This window comes from Cygnus atratus, chromosome 2 (genome assembly GCF_013377495.2).
Source record: "Cygnus atratus isolate AKBS03 ecotype Queensland, Australia chromosome 2, CAtr_DNAZoo_HiC_assembly, whole genome shotgun sequence".
Taxonomy (NCBI): domain Eukaryota; kingdom Metazoa; phylum Chordata; class Aves; order Anseriformes; family Anatidae; genus Cygnus; species Cygnus atratus.
This window is the reverse complement of record NC_066363.1, coordinates 85,036,868-85,055,676: the sequence shown is the minus strand read 5'-3', so window position 1 is coordinate 85,055,676 and position 18,809 is coordinate 85,036,868. Positions and strand designations below refer to the sequence as shown.

General features: G+C 36.2%; 1 protein-coding gene across 6 annotated transcripts in view; it reads right to left on the bottom strand.

The window, feature by feature from the left end:
• SEMA5A (semaphorin 5A) overlaps positions 1 to 18,809 on the bottom strand; it is a 337,359-nt gene that overhangs the window by 136,139 nt on the left and 182,411 nt on the right. For all 6 annotated transcript variants that reach the window (XM_035552812.2, XM_035552815.2, XM_035552811.2 and 3 more), the window contains 3 exons: positions 15,731 to 15,793; positions 9,185 to 9,283; positions 8,005 to 8,218 (listed from right to left, as the gene is read on the bottom strand). In XM_035552812.2, coding sequence (XP_035408705.1) covers positions 8,005 to 8,218; positions 9,185 to 9,283; positions 15,731 to 15,793 — 376 coding nt within the window. The remainder of the gene's footprint in view (positions 1 to 8,004; positions 8,219 to 9,184; positions 9,284 to 15,730; positions 15,794 to 18,809) is intronic.

Below are 18,809 nucleotides of genomic sequence, written 5' to 3'. Positions count from 1 at the left end.
AGTGTAACACTCTGCAGCTGTTGGAAGAGTATAGATCTTACATTAGGCTGCCCCAGGCATTGCTTCTTGTTTAAGGACAAATCTTAATCCTACAGTAAAAATTTCCTGCAGTGTTAAACTCCTGCAAAGTAATATATAACCTGTAGTCATCATAGTTACCCTCATGAGCTGAAATGGAAAATGTTAAGTCCCAGAATAAAACTGGTGGAAATCATTGCTTATTAGTAGCTGTTTTTCATCTTTCATAATCATCAAGAACACGTGCTTAAAATACTTGTCTGTCATACCATAGTTGGCTACCAGTCTATTTGAACTATTATTTCTTCTGCAATGCCTCAACTCTCCATGTTTTTTTTTGTTTTGTTTTGTTTTTATACTCTTTTCCTTTTGTTTAATTGAAGGCTTTATGGGTATGGAAGAGCAAGGACTGCAAAATACAGTAAAATGAGTATAATGGATATTTTTTCCAATCTTCTTTTATATTGCTGATAGATTTTATAATACAATTCACTGTAATCATAAAAGTGGATGCACTTGTTAGACATCATATTTTACTGATGTACTCTAATAATTTCTGAAATGCCATTATTACTTTTCCAAAAAATAGTTTTCAAATACAATATTACAAAAAAAAATCTTTTATTATTTGTTATTTCAAATAAATCTGCTTCATTTTCAAGGTAAAGTGTTCCATATAGAGCATAATATTTTGTAATTTATTACATCATTAGCTGATGCAAATTTGCTGGTGACAAACTCAGTGACAGAAACTATTCTCTACTCTGATCTAGTACCTACTTAAGTCCTGGAGATTCCTATCTGAACTTCAGTGGATTTTTGGTCTCCTATATTCACTGGATAGGTGAATAGCAGGATATTAGGAAAATGAGGGGGATGGGGAGCACAAAGAGTGAGAATATAGATGACTGCCTTAATTCACTCAGAACCTCTAGAGGTTTGGTCTGTACGTATCTATCAACTGCAGAAGCTTGGATGCTTACTTAAAAATCCAAACATTTTTAAAGCCATTTCTTCTTTCTTTTTTTCCTCTCATCCAGTTTTGCAAAGGAGGAGCCAATCAAAGGGCTTTCTCTACAGATTTGGGCCTCTTTACTGTTTTCCTTTTTTCCTTAAGAAAATGGAAATTGGAGTTCACTTTAATAATCATCCCCGTCTCCATTCACTGTTAGACTCAATATGTCGGCTACTGAAATTCTACTTCTGCCTCCAATATTTCTGTCCTCCTCCTTTCTTTGGTGAATGCTGTTTTTTATGTGTTCTTGTTTCCCAAAGCTCATCCCTTTTTCTCTCTTTCCCTCACTGAGATGTTTTTCAGTTTTAATTTCTTCCATTCTCTATTGCTCACTGTGTACTATTTTCTGCAGCATTAATGAGGCTGATGCTTCTGCCACACAACCTCGCAGCAGGGCTGGGCACAGATGATCTGCTTGCAGGGATGCCTTTTTTTCTTCTTAGTATAGCCCCCTCCAACTGGCACCCAACACGAGTTGACATGATCAGCCTGGATATAAAAGAGCAGGCTCTGCCCTCTCTAGCCTCACAGTCTTTCAATAAGGAAAAGGTGGACCTTGCTGCTTCACCTCAGATAGACAAGAAGGAAAAATCACACCTTCATGGGAAGTGATGCCTGTCTCTACCGTTTTAGACAGGTGAGGAAGTGGCGTGAAGGTGCTTTGTGATAACAGTCTGGCCTAGGACAAAGGAGGTCAGCAGAGGTACCTCCATCTTGTGTCACCTTACCTCTTGTCTACTCTGTTATTGCCATTTAGGGGAAGATATACAGCTCTGAAAGGAAAAAACACAGAACAACTGCTCAATTTTTGCCTCTGGTAGCAGCTCCAGTAGAGAATCCTAAGGATGTCTTTCAAAATCACTAGGTATTTTCACACTATTTTAGGATACTGGCAAAAAGAATGATGAACAGAAAGGATCAGAATGAACTGTATGGGTAGCATAACCAAAGAAAAGTAATTATTAATCTTCTTGCAAAATAAACAACAACTGGTAGCATATGCTTTGACTATTTTCAGTCAGGCCTCATACCTGAAAACTGAAGAGTAAGCTGCACATCTGAAGAAACCAGTGGTTTTGAGTTATGTTATGTATTGCGTAATAAGTAAAGCTTGTTTCGGGAAATTACAAGGCTTTTCACTAAAAACAAACAAACAAAAAATGAGTAATTATACCCATTTCTATTAATGCTTAGAAGCAAAAGTGATAGGATTATTTTTGTTCTTAACTCATAATTTTTCTCCACATATCCTTCTAGCAACAAGAGTTATAATAGAAGTGAACAAACAAACAATAATCAGAATGGATTTAGAGCTGTATTAAACCCCTCTTATCAGCTATCTGTGAGAATTTTGTTTTTGTTATTACTTGTGAAAACTAAATTAAGAAGAATAAATTAAGACCAGATTAAGAAACTTTCTATTAAGCAAAATATTTAAAAAAAAATCTCAAAAGAACTATTTTCAGGGTATCTAATAACCAAGCAGTAAGAGGGAAAAGCGATAATATTATGTCTACCAGCAGAATAGAACAACCCAAACATTCCTATACTCTTCTCGGCCGGAAAGGTTTATAAACTGTGTAAGATTTTATTTTTTCTGTTTTGGGGTCACAAATGATATTAAATCACATTTTAATCATCTCTGGTCTGCCCACTGATGAAGTAACTAGGCATTTAGAACAAGTTTGTATTTACTTAATAGGTTCCAAGAGCATCTATCATTACATATCTAGGATAAAGAAAACTACTACAATGCATTTCAAGACAGTTAGAGACCCAAGCAGCCTGAATATTCAATTTCAAACCAAGGCATTTTGCAAAGAATGAAACCAATGTCCCAGTGTTTTGCCATGTGATAAAACAAAGGGATTGACTGGGATTTCAATTTTTTGTTTAATCTGTTTTGTCCTCTTATTGGCTAAACGAAGCCATTATAAAACAGACATTATAGACTAAACTAAACCTGCACAATGAGGCATCAAATCAAACATGATTTGAGGAGGTGAATTGAAAGGAGAAGTACCTTTACTAATTGTAAATGCTGGACTACAAAAACAAAAAATCTCCCAAGTCTAAGCAGTGGAGGCTTTTCCTTGTCAATCTGAACACATGCAGTTTGTGGACTTCAAGCATAACTATTCCATTTACCTCTATCCTCTAGACCAAATGATTATAAATTCTGCCTCTGCTGCACTCCATGGATCAACCCTAAAGCAAAGCCCAATTAGAAGCACAATGTAACAGTAAACTCTGGATATGATTTAAGCTCTTTTTTATGCTGAGAGTTTAAAGAGACTCAAACAGCATGTCAGCTGTATATCAAGCTGTTTGTTTTTTTTTCTTAATGAGAGATTTAATTTATTTACTTTCATTTAATAATGTCCTAAGCAGACTGCTAAGGCAGACCATTCTTTTTATGAAATACTACTAAGGTGATTTTAAAATGTTCTAGCAACATACTTCCCCTTACTGACCTGAGCAGCTGGCTGAAGCTCAAGGTCTTGCTGATTGCAATGGTCAGGAGAAGAAATCACTGAAAGAACTGTCTGCTTTAGATATAATGCTTGATGTGTGCTATTTGACCTCAAATCATTTCTCTCAAGCACGGAAGTACTTGAATACAGACTCGGAGAGAAAGAGAAATGAGAGTAGGTGGCAAAACAACACATCTTAAAGAGTAAGATACTGGTGAGCAGCCTTTCTACTTTCTTCAATGGTTTGACCATGTACATATACACATGTGAGTAACTCCAAGAACTGTTTTCTGCTGCTGTTGTTGTTTGCTTTTTTTTTTTTTTTTGCCTACATGTGGAAAAAGAAGACCAAAGTAGGAAAATATTAAAGGGAGAGGTGTGTTCTCTGTTCAAAAGTTCCAAGCTTACTGTCCTGCAGCCAGCTGGTCTGTTGGGATGGGAGTGTAATGTTTTGCAGCAGTTCTAACTGTTCTGGGTGATCAGGTTCATCTTGACTGAGAATAGTAACAGAGTTAAAGAGCACTAACAGGGCTGGTAAGAAAGGTGAGGATAACATGGGGTCTGTCTATTCACTATCAGCTAATAAATTCCTGGTGAGCAACATGATCTCTAGAACTGCTGGATTATGGTGAACTCTCAGGTCATAGCACCAAGATACTCTGGTTCTTCAATTATATCTCCTCATGGAGGTGAGCACAGTCTGCGTTATGATGATCATGGTCAAAAACCTGTACACTGCATAAGGCCAGCTGTACTTAGTGTTGTCAGGAAGACAGTAATAGGCTCTATGAGCAGAACATTAATTTGTTTTTGTAGAAAAGGAGGGAAGATCTGAGATAAAAATCTCTCTCTGAATATGGTCACCAGTTATAATAGACGTACGAGGAGCAGCTGAGGTCACTTGGCCTGTTCAGTCTGGAAAAGAGGAGGCTGAGGGGAGACCTCATCGCAGCCTACAGCTTCCTCATGAGGGGGAGTGGAGGGGCAGGTGCCGATCTGTTCTCCTTAGTCACCAGTGATAGGAACCACGGGAATGGTGTCAAGCTGAGGCAGGGGAGGTTTAGGCTAGACATCAGGAAGAGGTTCTTCACTGAGAGGGTTGTCACACACTGGAACAGTCTCCCCAGGAACGTAGTCACTGCACCAAGCCTGTCGGAGTTTAAGAAGCATTTGGACTCTGCATTTAGTCATGTGGTCTAATATTTTGGGTAGACCTGTGCGGTGCCAGGAGTTGGACTCAATGATCCTTGTGGGTCCCTTCCAACTTGGGATATTATATGATTCTATGATTCTATAATCAAGAGCTGAATAGGTTACTACTCTTAATTCTAGAAGACAGAAAATTCGGTAACTGCCTCCAGATGCTTCTTTCCTCTTGCACTGAAGAAGACAAGACCATTTACACTCTAAAATTTTTCTAGAACTTTTAGAAAGTGGGCAGATACCTGCAACATTTGGTTTTGTCTGCCATTAAAAATTGTCAGAACAGACAAAATTCACGTGAGTCAAATCTCAAATATTTTCAGCAAGTTGTCTAGTGAACAAACAGCTTATTTGCAGACCCTCTAAGACAGCTCCCACAATAACTATCTCCAGTCACCAACACAATCTCTGTGTTGACAGTGTTGCTATGCTATCCATCTACCCTTTTGGATCAGAGATCTTTGTACTCCATACACTGCAGTGTCACTGAACTTTAGTTTTTCCTTTCAGTTATACCCTCACAGTATATTGTTGTAACTGACTTTTACACATGGTCTGAATAATTCATATTTTTAAGCAAGCTACCCCAACTCCTTACCACCCCAGATAATTGAGTGTTGAGTGCATCAAGAAAATGATTGTACAGAAATGAAATTTCACTGACTTCTCCATGCCCTACTAAGGCTAAGCACCTTATCAGAATGATGCTCAGTAACATATCCTGAAAATAACTTCCAACTTCCAATTCAACTGATGTGGATTGCTTCCAGACTTATGAAGCCTCCAATAGAAGGCAGAACCTGATAATAAATATATGACTCTGGCTGAATAAGAAGGAATTGCGAGGCCAAGACAGGCCATCAACCTAAATTTGTCCTGTATGTGATATCTGTGGTTCCAGAAACTGAAATTTCAGCGTGGTACACAGGACCTTGCCCTAGCCACTTTTCCCTTCCCACATTGTGTTTCATGGTTCCTGTGATTGCATGCCTTCTGTCAATTAAGATTACAAACAAATTTTCTTCTATATTGAAGATTTGGAGCTTCCCATGTCAAGATCCTTTGCAGCAAGATACAGTGAATGTTGACAGCATAATCCCTAAAGGACAGCACAAAGGCCTGTCCCTTTGGCCTGACTGATGGCATTAAAAACCGCTAAGTGCACTATGAGAGAAGTGCACTAGCCGTCAAAAGCAACACTCTTTATTGCCTAGTCATAAAACATGAAAGCAAGATAATCAGCTGTGCTTTAAAATACTGCTATAACCCCAGAAACAGTTCGAAATGGTCCAATATGAAATGCATAGTAGCAAATCTAAGTGAGAAAAGAGATTGCACCTCTGAGGGAAACATGGATGTAACAGAAAAATGCAAATTGGAAATATTCACAGACACATGCTTACGCACACACACCCCTAAAATAAGGCTGAATTAGAATAACTGTCAGCTAATGCTGCTGAACACATATTATGAATCATAGAACGCTATTGACTAGGAAGCTTCCATTCCAGTTGATACAACTTCCTAACTTTTCTTGCAGGATTATCTATATTATTTTCTCACTGAAAGAAGCAAATACTTCACTTCAATCTAAGCACTGAATACCTAATACATTTCCTTGGCACGGAGGAGGCATATGAGCAGGCAAATTGACATAAAAACAGATGAATCCCCAACTTTTAGCTACCGCAGAAGACATTGCCTCTTCTCTTTACGCAGGGCACTCAGATGCTTCCAGCCTTTTATTGGATTTGCTTGAATTGGCTCCAATTACAAAACTCATCTTGTTCTTCCTCCCCATAGATAAAAAACACACATTCCTTACAACTTAATTCCAAACAGTTTTGAGGCAGAAGAATGAGTTCTAACAGAGAATGTATAGGTGCAGCTGAAGCTTTTAATAGACAAAATGTAAATAGAGACAATCTGATTAATTGGAGCAGTTTTGGTGGGGAGTGGTGGGAATTTTACTGTGCCCTTCAGCACAGAACATTCAGTTAAACTGAAAACTCAGTGTGAACAATGTTTTCACTTTGACAGGAGCACCCAGGTGTGGCACAGCAATTAGCTTCAATACCATGTCTGTGTGTACAAATGCTGCCTGAACAGGGATATCTATACAACGAGTTCATTTTTCCTCTCATACCTCTTTTACACTACTATAATTCTGTTATGTTTCATGCAGTTTGGTTTTGTTAATTAATATTCTAAAATCAGCTGACCTTCAGATAATGTAACAAATCTCTCCAAGCTACCTCTGATGGCTTCTTTGCATAGGGAAAATACACCAAGCAAAGATGCACAATTCAGCATTTGGTTTATATGAGGACTGAAATATCTAAAATAAAGTCTGTCGCTTGCAGCTGACGTAACGTTCTGAATCTGGAAGGGTTTATACATGCACTTAATTTTGAAGATGAATAATTCCATCATAACATGAAATGCACTGTGAGAGTTCAGACTGATGGTTACTTACATATCATGAGTTATGAAAATTAATTTTGTTTTCCCTACTGGGACAAACATGGGCAAATTATAAAGTACATGATTTTATATTTTATGCTAAACAATAATTTTCATTTTAAAAGGACTGCATCTATTTTTTGTAATACATGCATTAATTGGCAAGTGGCCCTGTTACATCTCAGGAATACCTGTCAGTTTACAACTTCTCCCAGCTGGAAATCCTCATAAGGTGTTTAACATCGATGATACAGAAGTCACTGATACTATATTATTTTTATGATATGTGTTGCAGACTAGTCCCTTTTCTTTTGCTATAATAAGCTTCAAAAATGTTAGTTTGCCACCTAAGCAGCTTGAAAACACAACTATTTCTGCTTGTCAAGGCTGGGACTTGCGAGAGAATGTGGGGAAATTCAGTCCACTCTAAACTGCTTATTTTCTGCCTTTGTTTTTTGAAGAACTCAACAAAAGAATACTAAAGACAAGCTACTGCTCTTGGCCAACTCAGTTTTGCTAAGTAAGCACACAAGAGATAAAGTACATCTCATCCCCATGCCTGCAAACACAGCTTGAATATTTAAGCACACATCTACAAACAACAGCTATATTAATTACATGCCATTATAACTGTATTAAATTCAAAATGTATTATGAAAAAATATATGTAAATTCAATGTATTATGAAAAATAATTTTAAAATTATAAAAACAGTAGTCTAAAAAAATTTCAAATTCTCTGAATGGAATTTCAGCAATGGAATTTCAACAACATGAATTGGGAGAACATGGGTTAAGAAGCAGTAAAGTCTCATGGTTCATCAGTACTCACCATTCAGCCACTTGGAGTTGTACTGGGCAGTGCGGAGAGGAGGAAGGGCCCCCAGACTGCGATAAATGGCAGGATCCCTTCCTGGAAAATCCATGGCCGTAGCAGCATATAATTCCCCACTGGAAGTGAGAAGAGCTGTGGAGTTGTGCTGGGGACTATAAGGACAACGAGCCATGCCACTGATTTGATCATGTATCTCTGTCAAGTTACTTAACTGTAAAATAGTGAGAAAAAGGGATTAAAATGACCTGAACTTTGTCATTTTGGCCAAGCTGCATCAATCTGAGCAAAATCATATCATAAACACCAATTATCATCTTTGGTATTCTACAACACTAATGAGCTGACCTGTACATCTATCTGAAACTGTCTCATAGAGGTTTTAATGTAATGTCTGATCTTGCTTCTGCACCTTTGGTGGGTAAAATATACAAGTTAATCATTAACCTAAAATGTCTGATATTAGAAACAACTCAAAAAGTAATTATCTATACACAGATTGTTACTATGAAAAATAGATCTGATTGCCAGAATCCACTAAGGTATTCATCACAGCAATTGGTCAGATAGTAAAAAATCCTACTGTTATGTAGGTGTGTTCTAGAAAAGAATCTCACAGGAAAATGAGATTTTTTTAAGAAACTGAGCTTTCTAGCTCTGTAGAAATACCTCTCTGATTCAACAGCCCTAATACTTTCATCCATGTAGCAAAGCGTGATGCTAATATGTTACTTGAAAATAAAGGTACAAAGGTTTTAAACATAATAAATGTGACAAGGAGTTTCTTATAGTTGTTCTGTGTATTTAAACACCTCTCCCCTTCTGAAATAAACAGTTCACTTAGTCCAAACAGTAACATTTTATTTTTTATTATATGACTATTATTGATCCTTTGACACACATAAATTGCATCTAAGGTTTTGTTTGTTTGTTTGTTTTCCAGAAATGGAATGATTTCTCAACAAAGAGTTCTCGCTCTCACCAGTCAAAAATCACTAGCACAGGTACTCATCTTCTCCATAACTCCACATGCACAGTAGGCAGCCAAACTAACATTTTATGTATCAGCTCTCCAACCCATATGCAAATAGTCTGGACACAACCACAGCATGCTCTGCCTATTAATCAGCTGTCTCAGAGCAGGGACTTAAGCTCGTCAGACAAAATCTTTAACTCATACCGTCCGATTGGTGCAAATAGGAGTGAATGCATTGGTTCCACAGGTAAAGAGATGGTTGCCTCCAACAAGAAGCACTCGAATATAGTTCTGGCATTCCTCCTGACATACAGAAAAGAAAGAATATATTCAATGCTTATGCACACCTGATGTGTTAACAATACTAACACATAAAAATTTCCTAATAACAACACAGGCATCCATCAATCTTTGTGAAAGGACCTTAATATTAGAACAATAAAGCTCTTCAGTATCAAAGACTATTTCTGAGTGTGCACTTCAAAAGTTTAATTAAACTATTAATGCACTGCTGTTTCAAGAAATCAGATGCTGTTTTTGAAGACAGATCAGACAAAGGGAGGAAGTCAGGATTAATAACAGCTTGCCAATAAGAAGAGTATGTTCAAACTAGTAAAAATAAAATCATTGAGATATCCAGACATGGATATATCCCTACTAGTTTCATAATTTATGCATGGTGTTTTTGTTTTGTTTTGTTTTTAATTATTATAAGCATCTACATTTCTGTCAATTTGAAGTTTCTTATGAAAACCTCCAAAATTTCATTATCTCAGTACACATACACTGACCCCTGAGGAATAATTTGACTTTTTTTTTTTTTTTAACCCTATGAGAATGTGTAGATGCTTTATAATTTATTTCTCTCATTTCAGAAGCTAGGAACCAACAGCAATGTCTAGCATTTATTCAGCCAGAGAGCTTTTTTCTGCAATACTAAAGATCTCCCAGAAATGTATATTAGAAAGACTCAAACATTCATCCTGCAGAACTGAAGGAGGAATCAAATAAAATGAAGAAAACCAACCATATGCCTGGAGGGGAAATAAATAAATAAATAAATAGATAGATAGATAAATAAATAAATAAATATCCAGGATCCTTCCATGTGAGTACTTGGCTATTCATTCACATGTAAAGCATTAAAAAACCTTGTGAAAATATAGCTATGAAATTCTAACATATTAAGGGAAATCATGCAAGTACATCCATGTAATGGTAACAGTGCAGAAGTCCCATTATCTGGTCCTATGGTTATATTAAGTATATTGCTTGTTTATCTTACAAATAGACTCTCATGTTGAAAGACAAATATAATTATGAATAAATTCATCAGGCACAAAATAAAGCAAGATGAAGCAAGATGGACAAAATACATTTAAGATTTCTAAATAATAATAATAATAAAACCAAAACAAAACATAAAACATCAGAAAACACATTCAAAACTAACCACATATCTTCAAAAAATGCACATACAAAAGAAACTGCATTAGTCTCTCATAAAAACTTAGCTTTTAGAACCTTCTCTTTGAGCCTTAAGTGTAATTGTCAAACATTTTAAAACTAAGAGAAGATTCACGCTGGGTAAAAATACAATGTCTTTACCTTGAATTTACCAAGACTGTCATCTTAATACTCTTTCAAACAAACAGAAGTTAAAATGCAACCATATAACAGAGTCTGGCAGTGCAACAAGCCTTTTAAAGTGCAATTATTTCACTTCTGCTTCTGGGCAGTTTCCTTGATGCATGTTGTTCTAACTACACACACATAAAAAAAAAAAAAAGCAGTTTTTTTTTGTCTTGTTTTGTTTTTGTTTTCATTTGTTTGGTTTGGTTTTTGAAAGAGAGAGAATGAAGGATGTTCAAGGAGTTTCATATAAATTAACACAGTACTTTATTCTTTGGGCTGTTTCCATCTTGCCCTTTGCTGCAATTTATGGAATCTAAGTGTAGGAAAAATAAGTGGGTTCTGACATTACAGCCCATCCAACCTCTCCTCTTCATATTCCAGAGCTCCCTGAAAAAGTGCCATTGACAAATTATTTGCATACTGATCACCCACTCTTTTTGTTCAAAAATAATGTAATTTTTTAAAACTCTGACATTCCTGAGATTCACAAGATTCTTTTCTTTAATGTTGCCAAGTCCTGTGCCAACTTCACAAGCATCCACAGTGCAACAGGGCAAATAAGATATCTCAGGGCAAACTTTTGTTGGGTACATAGTACAACAAAATCAGAGCTGAAAAAGTGGCTTATACAATTGGTTATTTTCTTCATACAACAAATCCAAAATAATACAAAACAAAATATTAGTCATGAATAAAACAATCACCACCCAAAAACATATTGAAAAGTGATTAAATTAAATTTAGTCAATTAAAATATTTAGAATCAGTTTTCTAGCTCTGCAGTAAAAACTTTCACTTTCAAATCTGAAAAAAAAAAAAAAAAGAGGTGTGTGTTATAGAAGCAGCATTTGTGACTTTAAAATCAAAGGAGTTCCCCTCCCATTTTCGAGGATGGTGGTAGCTTTCATGGCCATCTTTTATGTAGACTTATTCTACATTTCATCTTTACTTCTTTGCCCATGTTTCCTTACTGTCCCATAAAAATACCTTTTAAAGAAAAAGAAATTAATTGAGTAAGTACTGTCTACTTTTATATCAGTACACCTTAAAGAAAACAGAGCTATTTGAAACAATTTAGCAGCCAAGCAGGCTAGGTTACTACTTAATTTTAACACCTATTTGACAGTTTAAGGACAATCTGGCTACAGTTACTTAACTATTTCCAGCAATGTTTGTTGTATAGGCTAATATTTTAAATATATCCGTGCTTATATTTTTAATACTTTTATAGAAAATTCATATGCTAATACATGCAACCATTACAATCTTAAATAAGCAAGGGGTAAGATGCTTGACTACATTTTTTTTTAATCTCTTATTTTATTTTACTTTTTCCCTCGTGTATTTGTATTTTTTCCTTTATAACAGTTCTTACCACAAGTGCCAGTTGAAATGGCCAAATTTATTCTCTTAATCATGTGTGGCATTTTAGACTTCTAAATGCTAACACATGCTGGCCACAAGGACATTATTTTGTCTGGCTCACTCTTGAAGCCACTAGTTATTTTAAGCAACTGCTTACATTGGTAGATAAATGTACAAAGTCTCAGTAACAAACATCAGCCTTCAAAAGTCAAGTGCGCATTACACTGTCAGATGTGGCAGATGTCCCTGTATATTTTTCTCTCCAGCTCTTTTCCCTCATTGGCTCCTAAAGTATAAACCTCAGAACAACAACTACTGCTAACAGCTAGGGGCAAAAATTCCGTGCAGCTGCTTTCTCAATAACAACACCAAAGTTGCATTTAACTGACCATTATCTCAAAACAGCCAGAGTTGCTTCAGGGTTCAAAGCTGGCTTCTGATTTCAGGGCACTCCATCAGCAAACTGACTTTGAGCTTTTCCGCCTGAACTCACTGCCCCCACACTGGTCTGTGGTCAGAAGGGCTTCAAGAGAAACCAGGATCTGAGTGAATAACTTACCCACAGCCATCCTTGTAATCCTTACCATTCCTTTGCCATTGTCTGGGCTTGCCTTGTGTATTTTGTCTCCAGTCTTTCCTGTCCCCTCCCTACAGTCACACATATATCTGGCCTGAAATCTGAAGTCGCCCTGAGTATTTTTACAGAAATGAAATCCCCAGCAACTCCCCAGTTTAATCTGGATCTACTTATGCAACAACAAACAAGGAAGCAGCCTTTCTGGTAACAGCAACTGGAACCTTCCAGGGGGAGTTCCTCTGAAAAAGTACAATTCACTGTACCACTGAAATGAATTCCTCCAGGTCTGCTAATTCCCATTTTTTTCAAGTGAAGGCTGCCATGGTTTCACTAGGAAGAGGAGCATGCCACAGATCAGGTGCTTTCCTCATCTGCATGCATAAGTTCTCCCAATACAAAGAGTATGGGTCTTAAAAATAACCTGTGTCATGAACTTCTTTTAGTCTTGGGCATAAGTCAGCAAAAGACATATATCATCAGGTTATCCTTTCTCTGGCCTTAAACTTGATGAAAACTTGATGAAATTGTACTTCTCTTCTAGATTGTGAATGAAGAAAAAGGCTACAGATCCAAATGAAACACTAAATCTTTATCCAAATAGTAACAATACTAAGAAACAATCACAGCATCATAGAACAGTTTGGGTCAGAAGGGACCTTAGATAAGAACATCAAGTCCAACACTCCTGCCAGGAGCAGGGACACCTTATATTAAATCAAGTCGCCCAAAGCCCCATCCAACCTGGCTTTGAACATTGCCATTGATGGGGCATCCACAGCCTCTTTGAGCAACTCCTTTCAGTGCCTCACCACCCTTGTGGTTAAAAACAAACAACAACAACAACAAAAAATTACAACAACAAAAACCCTTTCTAATAATAATCTATAATCTATATCTAGCCTCTTCTTTGAGATCATTATTCTTTGTCCTATCATTACAGGCCTTGGTGAAAAGTTTTCCTTCATCTTTCCTATAAGCACCCCTTAAGTATTGAAATCTTAGAGGTCTTTATAAGAATAGAATATATACAATTGTACAGCGACAGCATAACTTTCAATCACTTCTACAAAAAGGTGTGATGAGCATGAATGAAAACATGTATGTATGTACTACACTAACAGCCATTCTTGAACACATTTCACAAGTGTTGAGTATTTCTCTGAGCAAAATTATTTAATAGCAACATATGCTTCTGCACTGTTGAAAGAAACATGGATATTAAACCACAAAGAGTACTGTCAACATAATAGTCAAAGTATACCACTATAGCCTCAAATTTACCATCATTTTCATCCATCATGTTAGATTACAGTCACTGCACTATGACTTTCAGATGAGCTGAATGTTATTCTCACAGTTTTAAATTTCAAAAATAACTGTAAAACAGAGGCATAAACTTTTAGTTATACATTGCATTCCTACCATGATATTTTCTTCTCTGTACACACCTCAGTCAATGCCAAATAACAATATTCTATTGTCACCTGAGCAGGCTCTTTAACTTCAGATTGTGTCACCTGAAAGCTAAGGGTGAAGGCTTGAAGGGTATATTACATGACGGACTACAAACATTCTAGGTAGAAATAACAATTTACAAAATGAAACATTTGTCTAAAATATGAGGTCCACAAAGTTCTTTTCTCTCTGCAGGTCAACAAGTAAGCATCTAGTAAGCATTCTGATCTATAATCTATTTCTGCCATTAAAGCCTTCACACAAGTCAGTAATTTTAAAGTAAAATATTGCCCATTCCTTTTCTCTAGCTATTAATACCTTCTATACACAGCTAGTAAATTCTGCATGTTAATGTCTAGTTATCAGTAACTCTTAAATACATGTTTCTCACACTGGGATGGGAAGAAAGGGAAAGGAGAAGAATAAAAAAGGCAATGCCATCCTAATTCCTTTTCTCAGTGCTGTAAAATCATATCTACAGTGAAAAATGTCCCTCCATAAAGACAATAATCTTCCGTGCTTTACAGTGCATATTTTTCTTTTTTTTTTTTCCTTCTTTTTATTTATTTAGTTAGTTAGTTAGTTATTTTCCCCAGCTAATTCAGTCTTTTTCTCTCCTCACAGTATAACATGGACATGATTCTGTAATGAGATCATTCTTCTTCTTCAATCTCAGATGGGAACAGATAGGCCATGGCCACACTGCAACATTATTTTCCAGCACTTAGTAAGAAAAGCTGAAAATGAACTGCTTTGCGTGATGGGAGATGTTAAAGGTCAGTGATTATATGTATATAACTGTGCAGACAATGCAGAAGAGACCTGTCCTTTACTAGAAGGCATGAACATTTGGAATACATTTTTCAAGCTTGGTAAGGTTTTATGTTCTATTGTTTCTTTCTTTCTTTTGTCTTTTGAGTTTTGCTCATCAGCAAGGTATGCCAACATGTTTTACTGAATGTGAATCCTGAAACCAAGTGTGTTCACTTGTAGTTATTGTGCAATGTATTTCTGTGTTTCTCCTTTACATTTTAACTCAATTAACTTTAACCATTAAACAGCATAATAATTATAGACATATATTGCATGCATTTCTAGTTGATTTTATACTTAATTTCATAACTACTTTCAACTCAGGACAGCCACTAAAGAACATGGCTTTAGTACAGGTTCCATCCTAGGACTGCATTTAACCGTTCTGAATAAAAGAAATGGTAGTTGGCCAGATGAGAAACTGGTTCTGAATACTAAAAATAACATCAAGGCCCATGTCCATAAGTTTAGTGAATGACATACTATTTTCTTCACAGCATCATTACGTATGAAATATAAATGTTCCAAAAACTGCATCTAATACACAGGAAAACAAATTGACGATTTTACAAAGAAATTACACAGTTATATGGGATTTACAGCTTTGAAAATGAAGTGAGAATACAGTCCATTACACATGACATGTTGTAGAGTCCAAACAGTAAATTATTAGAAACTCAATTCCTTGATCTCTTCACAACATCATCACATGACTGTTCCTCCCACCCCACACCTCCCTATATTGTTTTTTTATTCCTTTGCACATACATCAGTGTCATACTGTTTTACTACAACTTTATTCAGAAAAGAATGGGAGATAGCACAACTGCATAAGGTAGAGATTTATACACTGAATTATAGCTGCTATTAAAAATTTTGTAAAAGCATAACTGTCTCATGCTTACCTTTGATTTGCCTTTACTGTAACAGGCTCTTTTAGTAGCTTCATCACATTGCCATTCCACTGCCTGTAACCAACAGAAATTAATTAGAAATGCAGGGAACACAGAGATGTAAAACTCAGCCATGTAAGCCCATGCTTGAGACACGTGCTTCAGGCATGCTGATGATTAACTGGGGATGGTTCTATCCATAATCACCTTACAAGCTTTTTCTCCTTAGAAATGTAGTTTTGCTGTTCATGGGCTTTCAGTGTCTTAATCCAAAGTGAAACTGGCCATCCCCATGAATCACTGTACCTACAGCTTCAGCAGAATGAACCCCAATCGCATTTCACACTAACTAGCTGCTTTTGTATCAGCCTCACTAAGCTACGCAGCTAAGAACATGGGGAAAGGACAACCTTTTCTCCCCAGCAGAGCCGGGCCACATCACACCTGGGGTCAGCTCTGCTGAGAGACCTTGTGTGTTGGGAAAGGCTGCACTCCTGCTGCTTTTGCAGAATTTCTCTCAAGTGTGAAATGGAGATTTTAGTTGCTCAAGATGTGACTGCAGCAGTAATCAGAAGAGCTAAAACATCAATTGAAGGAAAGGAGCAACAAGCAGACACATACAAGACAAGAGTGAAATGGAGCACTGCAAAGCAGAAGCAATTTATCCTCATTTTTGAACTGTCTCTCTGCTTCAACAGATTTATGCCGGGACTGGAAGTCTAGTCTGCATCACTACAGTTTCACTGCCTGAGTTAATTCCAATTATTTCCATATTTACCATTCAACAGCTATGACTTAACAAACTGTATTGTTCAGTGGAGCAGGTCCTATGCTTGGTGTTTATGTGCCAATACGTGCACATATTTGAATGCCTGTGTGTGCTGTGTAGTTAGAGTGCATTTTAAATCACCCTGCTTGCTTTCACATCAACAGTGCACATCCACTTGTTCTTTATAGAAATGTCACAAAGCATTTTAAATTTTACCAGGAAGAACTGAGATTACTAAACTAACCACTGCTGCTTAATTATTGAAATCACAGCTTTTTAAGTTTTGTTTACCAGGAAATAATGAGAGAATTCATTCAGATTTAATATAAGCAATCTTTTGTACCTGTCTTTCAATGGAGACTATATTAATAGCAGAATCTATAATTAATAAAAATAACAGGATGAAAGCCTGTTTAAACAAAGGGGAAAAATGCCTTCAGAGCATACTATGTAGTACTCTGATTTGCTTTTCAACTAGCCCAAGAATGAGCTTTTCATTTCAGGAAATAAAGACATATAAAACAAACATCATTGCTTTTCTTCCTCCAGCTCAAGCCTTTCCATTTAAAACATTTTCTTTTGCAGATAAATGACCACAGCGTGTTGGGGATTATATTGAAAACTTCTGGAAAAGTCAACTTGCAAATGACCATAGCATCTATAACAAAATGTATCTTACCCTATATTAGATAAAAAAAGCAGCAATGACTCAACATTTTTGATTCTGTAATGCAAAATTCATCTCTATAATGGTGACAACACTACAAATGACTGCTCTTGGATAAGCAGTGTAGGTTCCTTATCAATTCATTAGGATACACTGAACCTTTATCTTATATAGCTATAGATACAAGTACCTTATATTGAATATATTATCTTTAAACAACACAAAGTTGAAATGCCTGAAGAAATGCCAAAGTTACTAGTAGGAGGTCAGGATAGAAAGACTTCTTGGAATATGGGTACTGAAAAGTATGGTTAGAAGGAAAGTTCTTGCCAAAACTGAACTGAGAAGAATATGCTGAGCATGAACAGCAGGAAGAAAGAAGACAGAAAGACTGGAATCAAGATAAAATGTTTATCAATAAATCAATTTTCAGTGACAAAATATCCAGCTTTCAATTGGCTCTAAGTCCACGGTAAAAGAGTCATTTGAAAGAGAAAGATGTAAAATGCAAAAATTATGCAATGTCATAAATCAAACAAATTAAGTACATTTCTCAGGCACTGAAATGTTTCGGAAAAGACAAACAACAGGCTTTGGGGATAAGAAATTCAGAAGCCAGAAGTGACAGTTCTTCAAGTTTTCCATGAAATCTCAGAAAAGTATACAGTGCACTTCCACAAGCAGGTCACAAAACCACTAATGCAATTATTAGCATAACTGAAAGAAAACTTTAATCCCTTTCTTCTGCATCCATGAAATGCATAGATTCAAATAAGGATACTAAATATTAAAACACTGTGCTATATATTAGAGTACAATAGTTGAGAGCAAATACAAGAACCCAGATAGAACTATTGTATTCCATTGTAAACTATTTTAACTATGCAGAAATACATACACTTTCTAACTTTCTGGGAAAACCCTCTTCAGGACAACATATGCCAAAAAAATAATACTGTCTGGATAATAAGTACATACAGACAAACTAGTGACAAAGTTAAGTGCCATCTCTGAAATCAAATATACTTTATAGCCCTATAGCACTGGATTCCACTGCTGGAGGAGACAATAATAGAGCAGGCTGCAAATGAAGTTTATTACAAAGGCATCTGAAGAGAGCTGGGTAGATCAGACTCTTATATTTTGGTCCCCAAGGGTCATACATATTTCAGTAATAAATGCATATGCTCTGTTACTGATTAAATGAAAAGACCAGATATAAACTAACATTTATATATACAGAGATTTTTTTTCCTTTTAATCTCCAGGAAATTTGAGGGCCTTTCTCACAAAATGGAAATTCAGTTATTCAACAAAGCCTACTAGTAATACACAGGAGGAAGACAGGTGGAAACTCATCAAGTTAAATGTCATTTCAATGTGGAAAAAAGCAACAGGAGAAAAATGTGTCCTGAATCTTTAACACATACAGACAAAACAAAATGTCCCAACAGAATAATAACAATGTGATTTTTGTTACTAGCAGATAAAGAGTTTAAAGTTTAAATTCTGAAAGAGTAGTCTGACACATACAGATTATTTTATTTTAGAGAACAAGAGCAAAAACAGGTTAACTTAGAAAAGTTACTATTATTCATTGCTTGCCTTAAACTGACATATTCCCCTGCTTTGCACCATTTACCAATATATCCGGC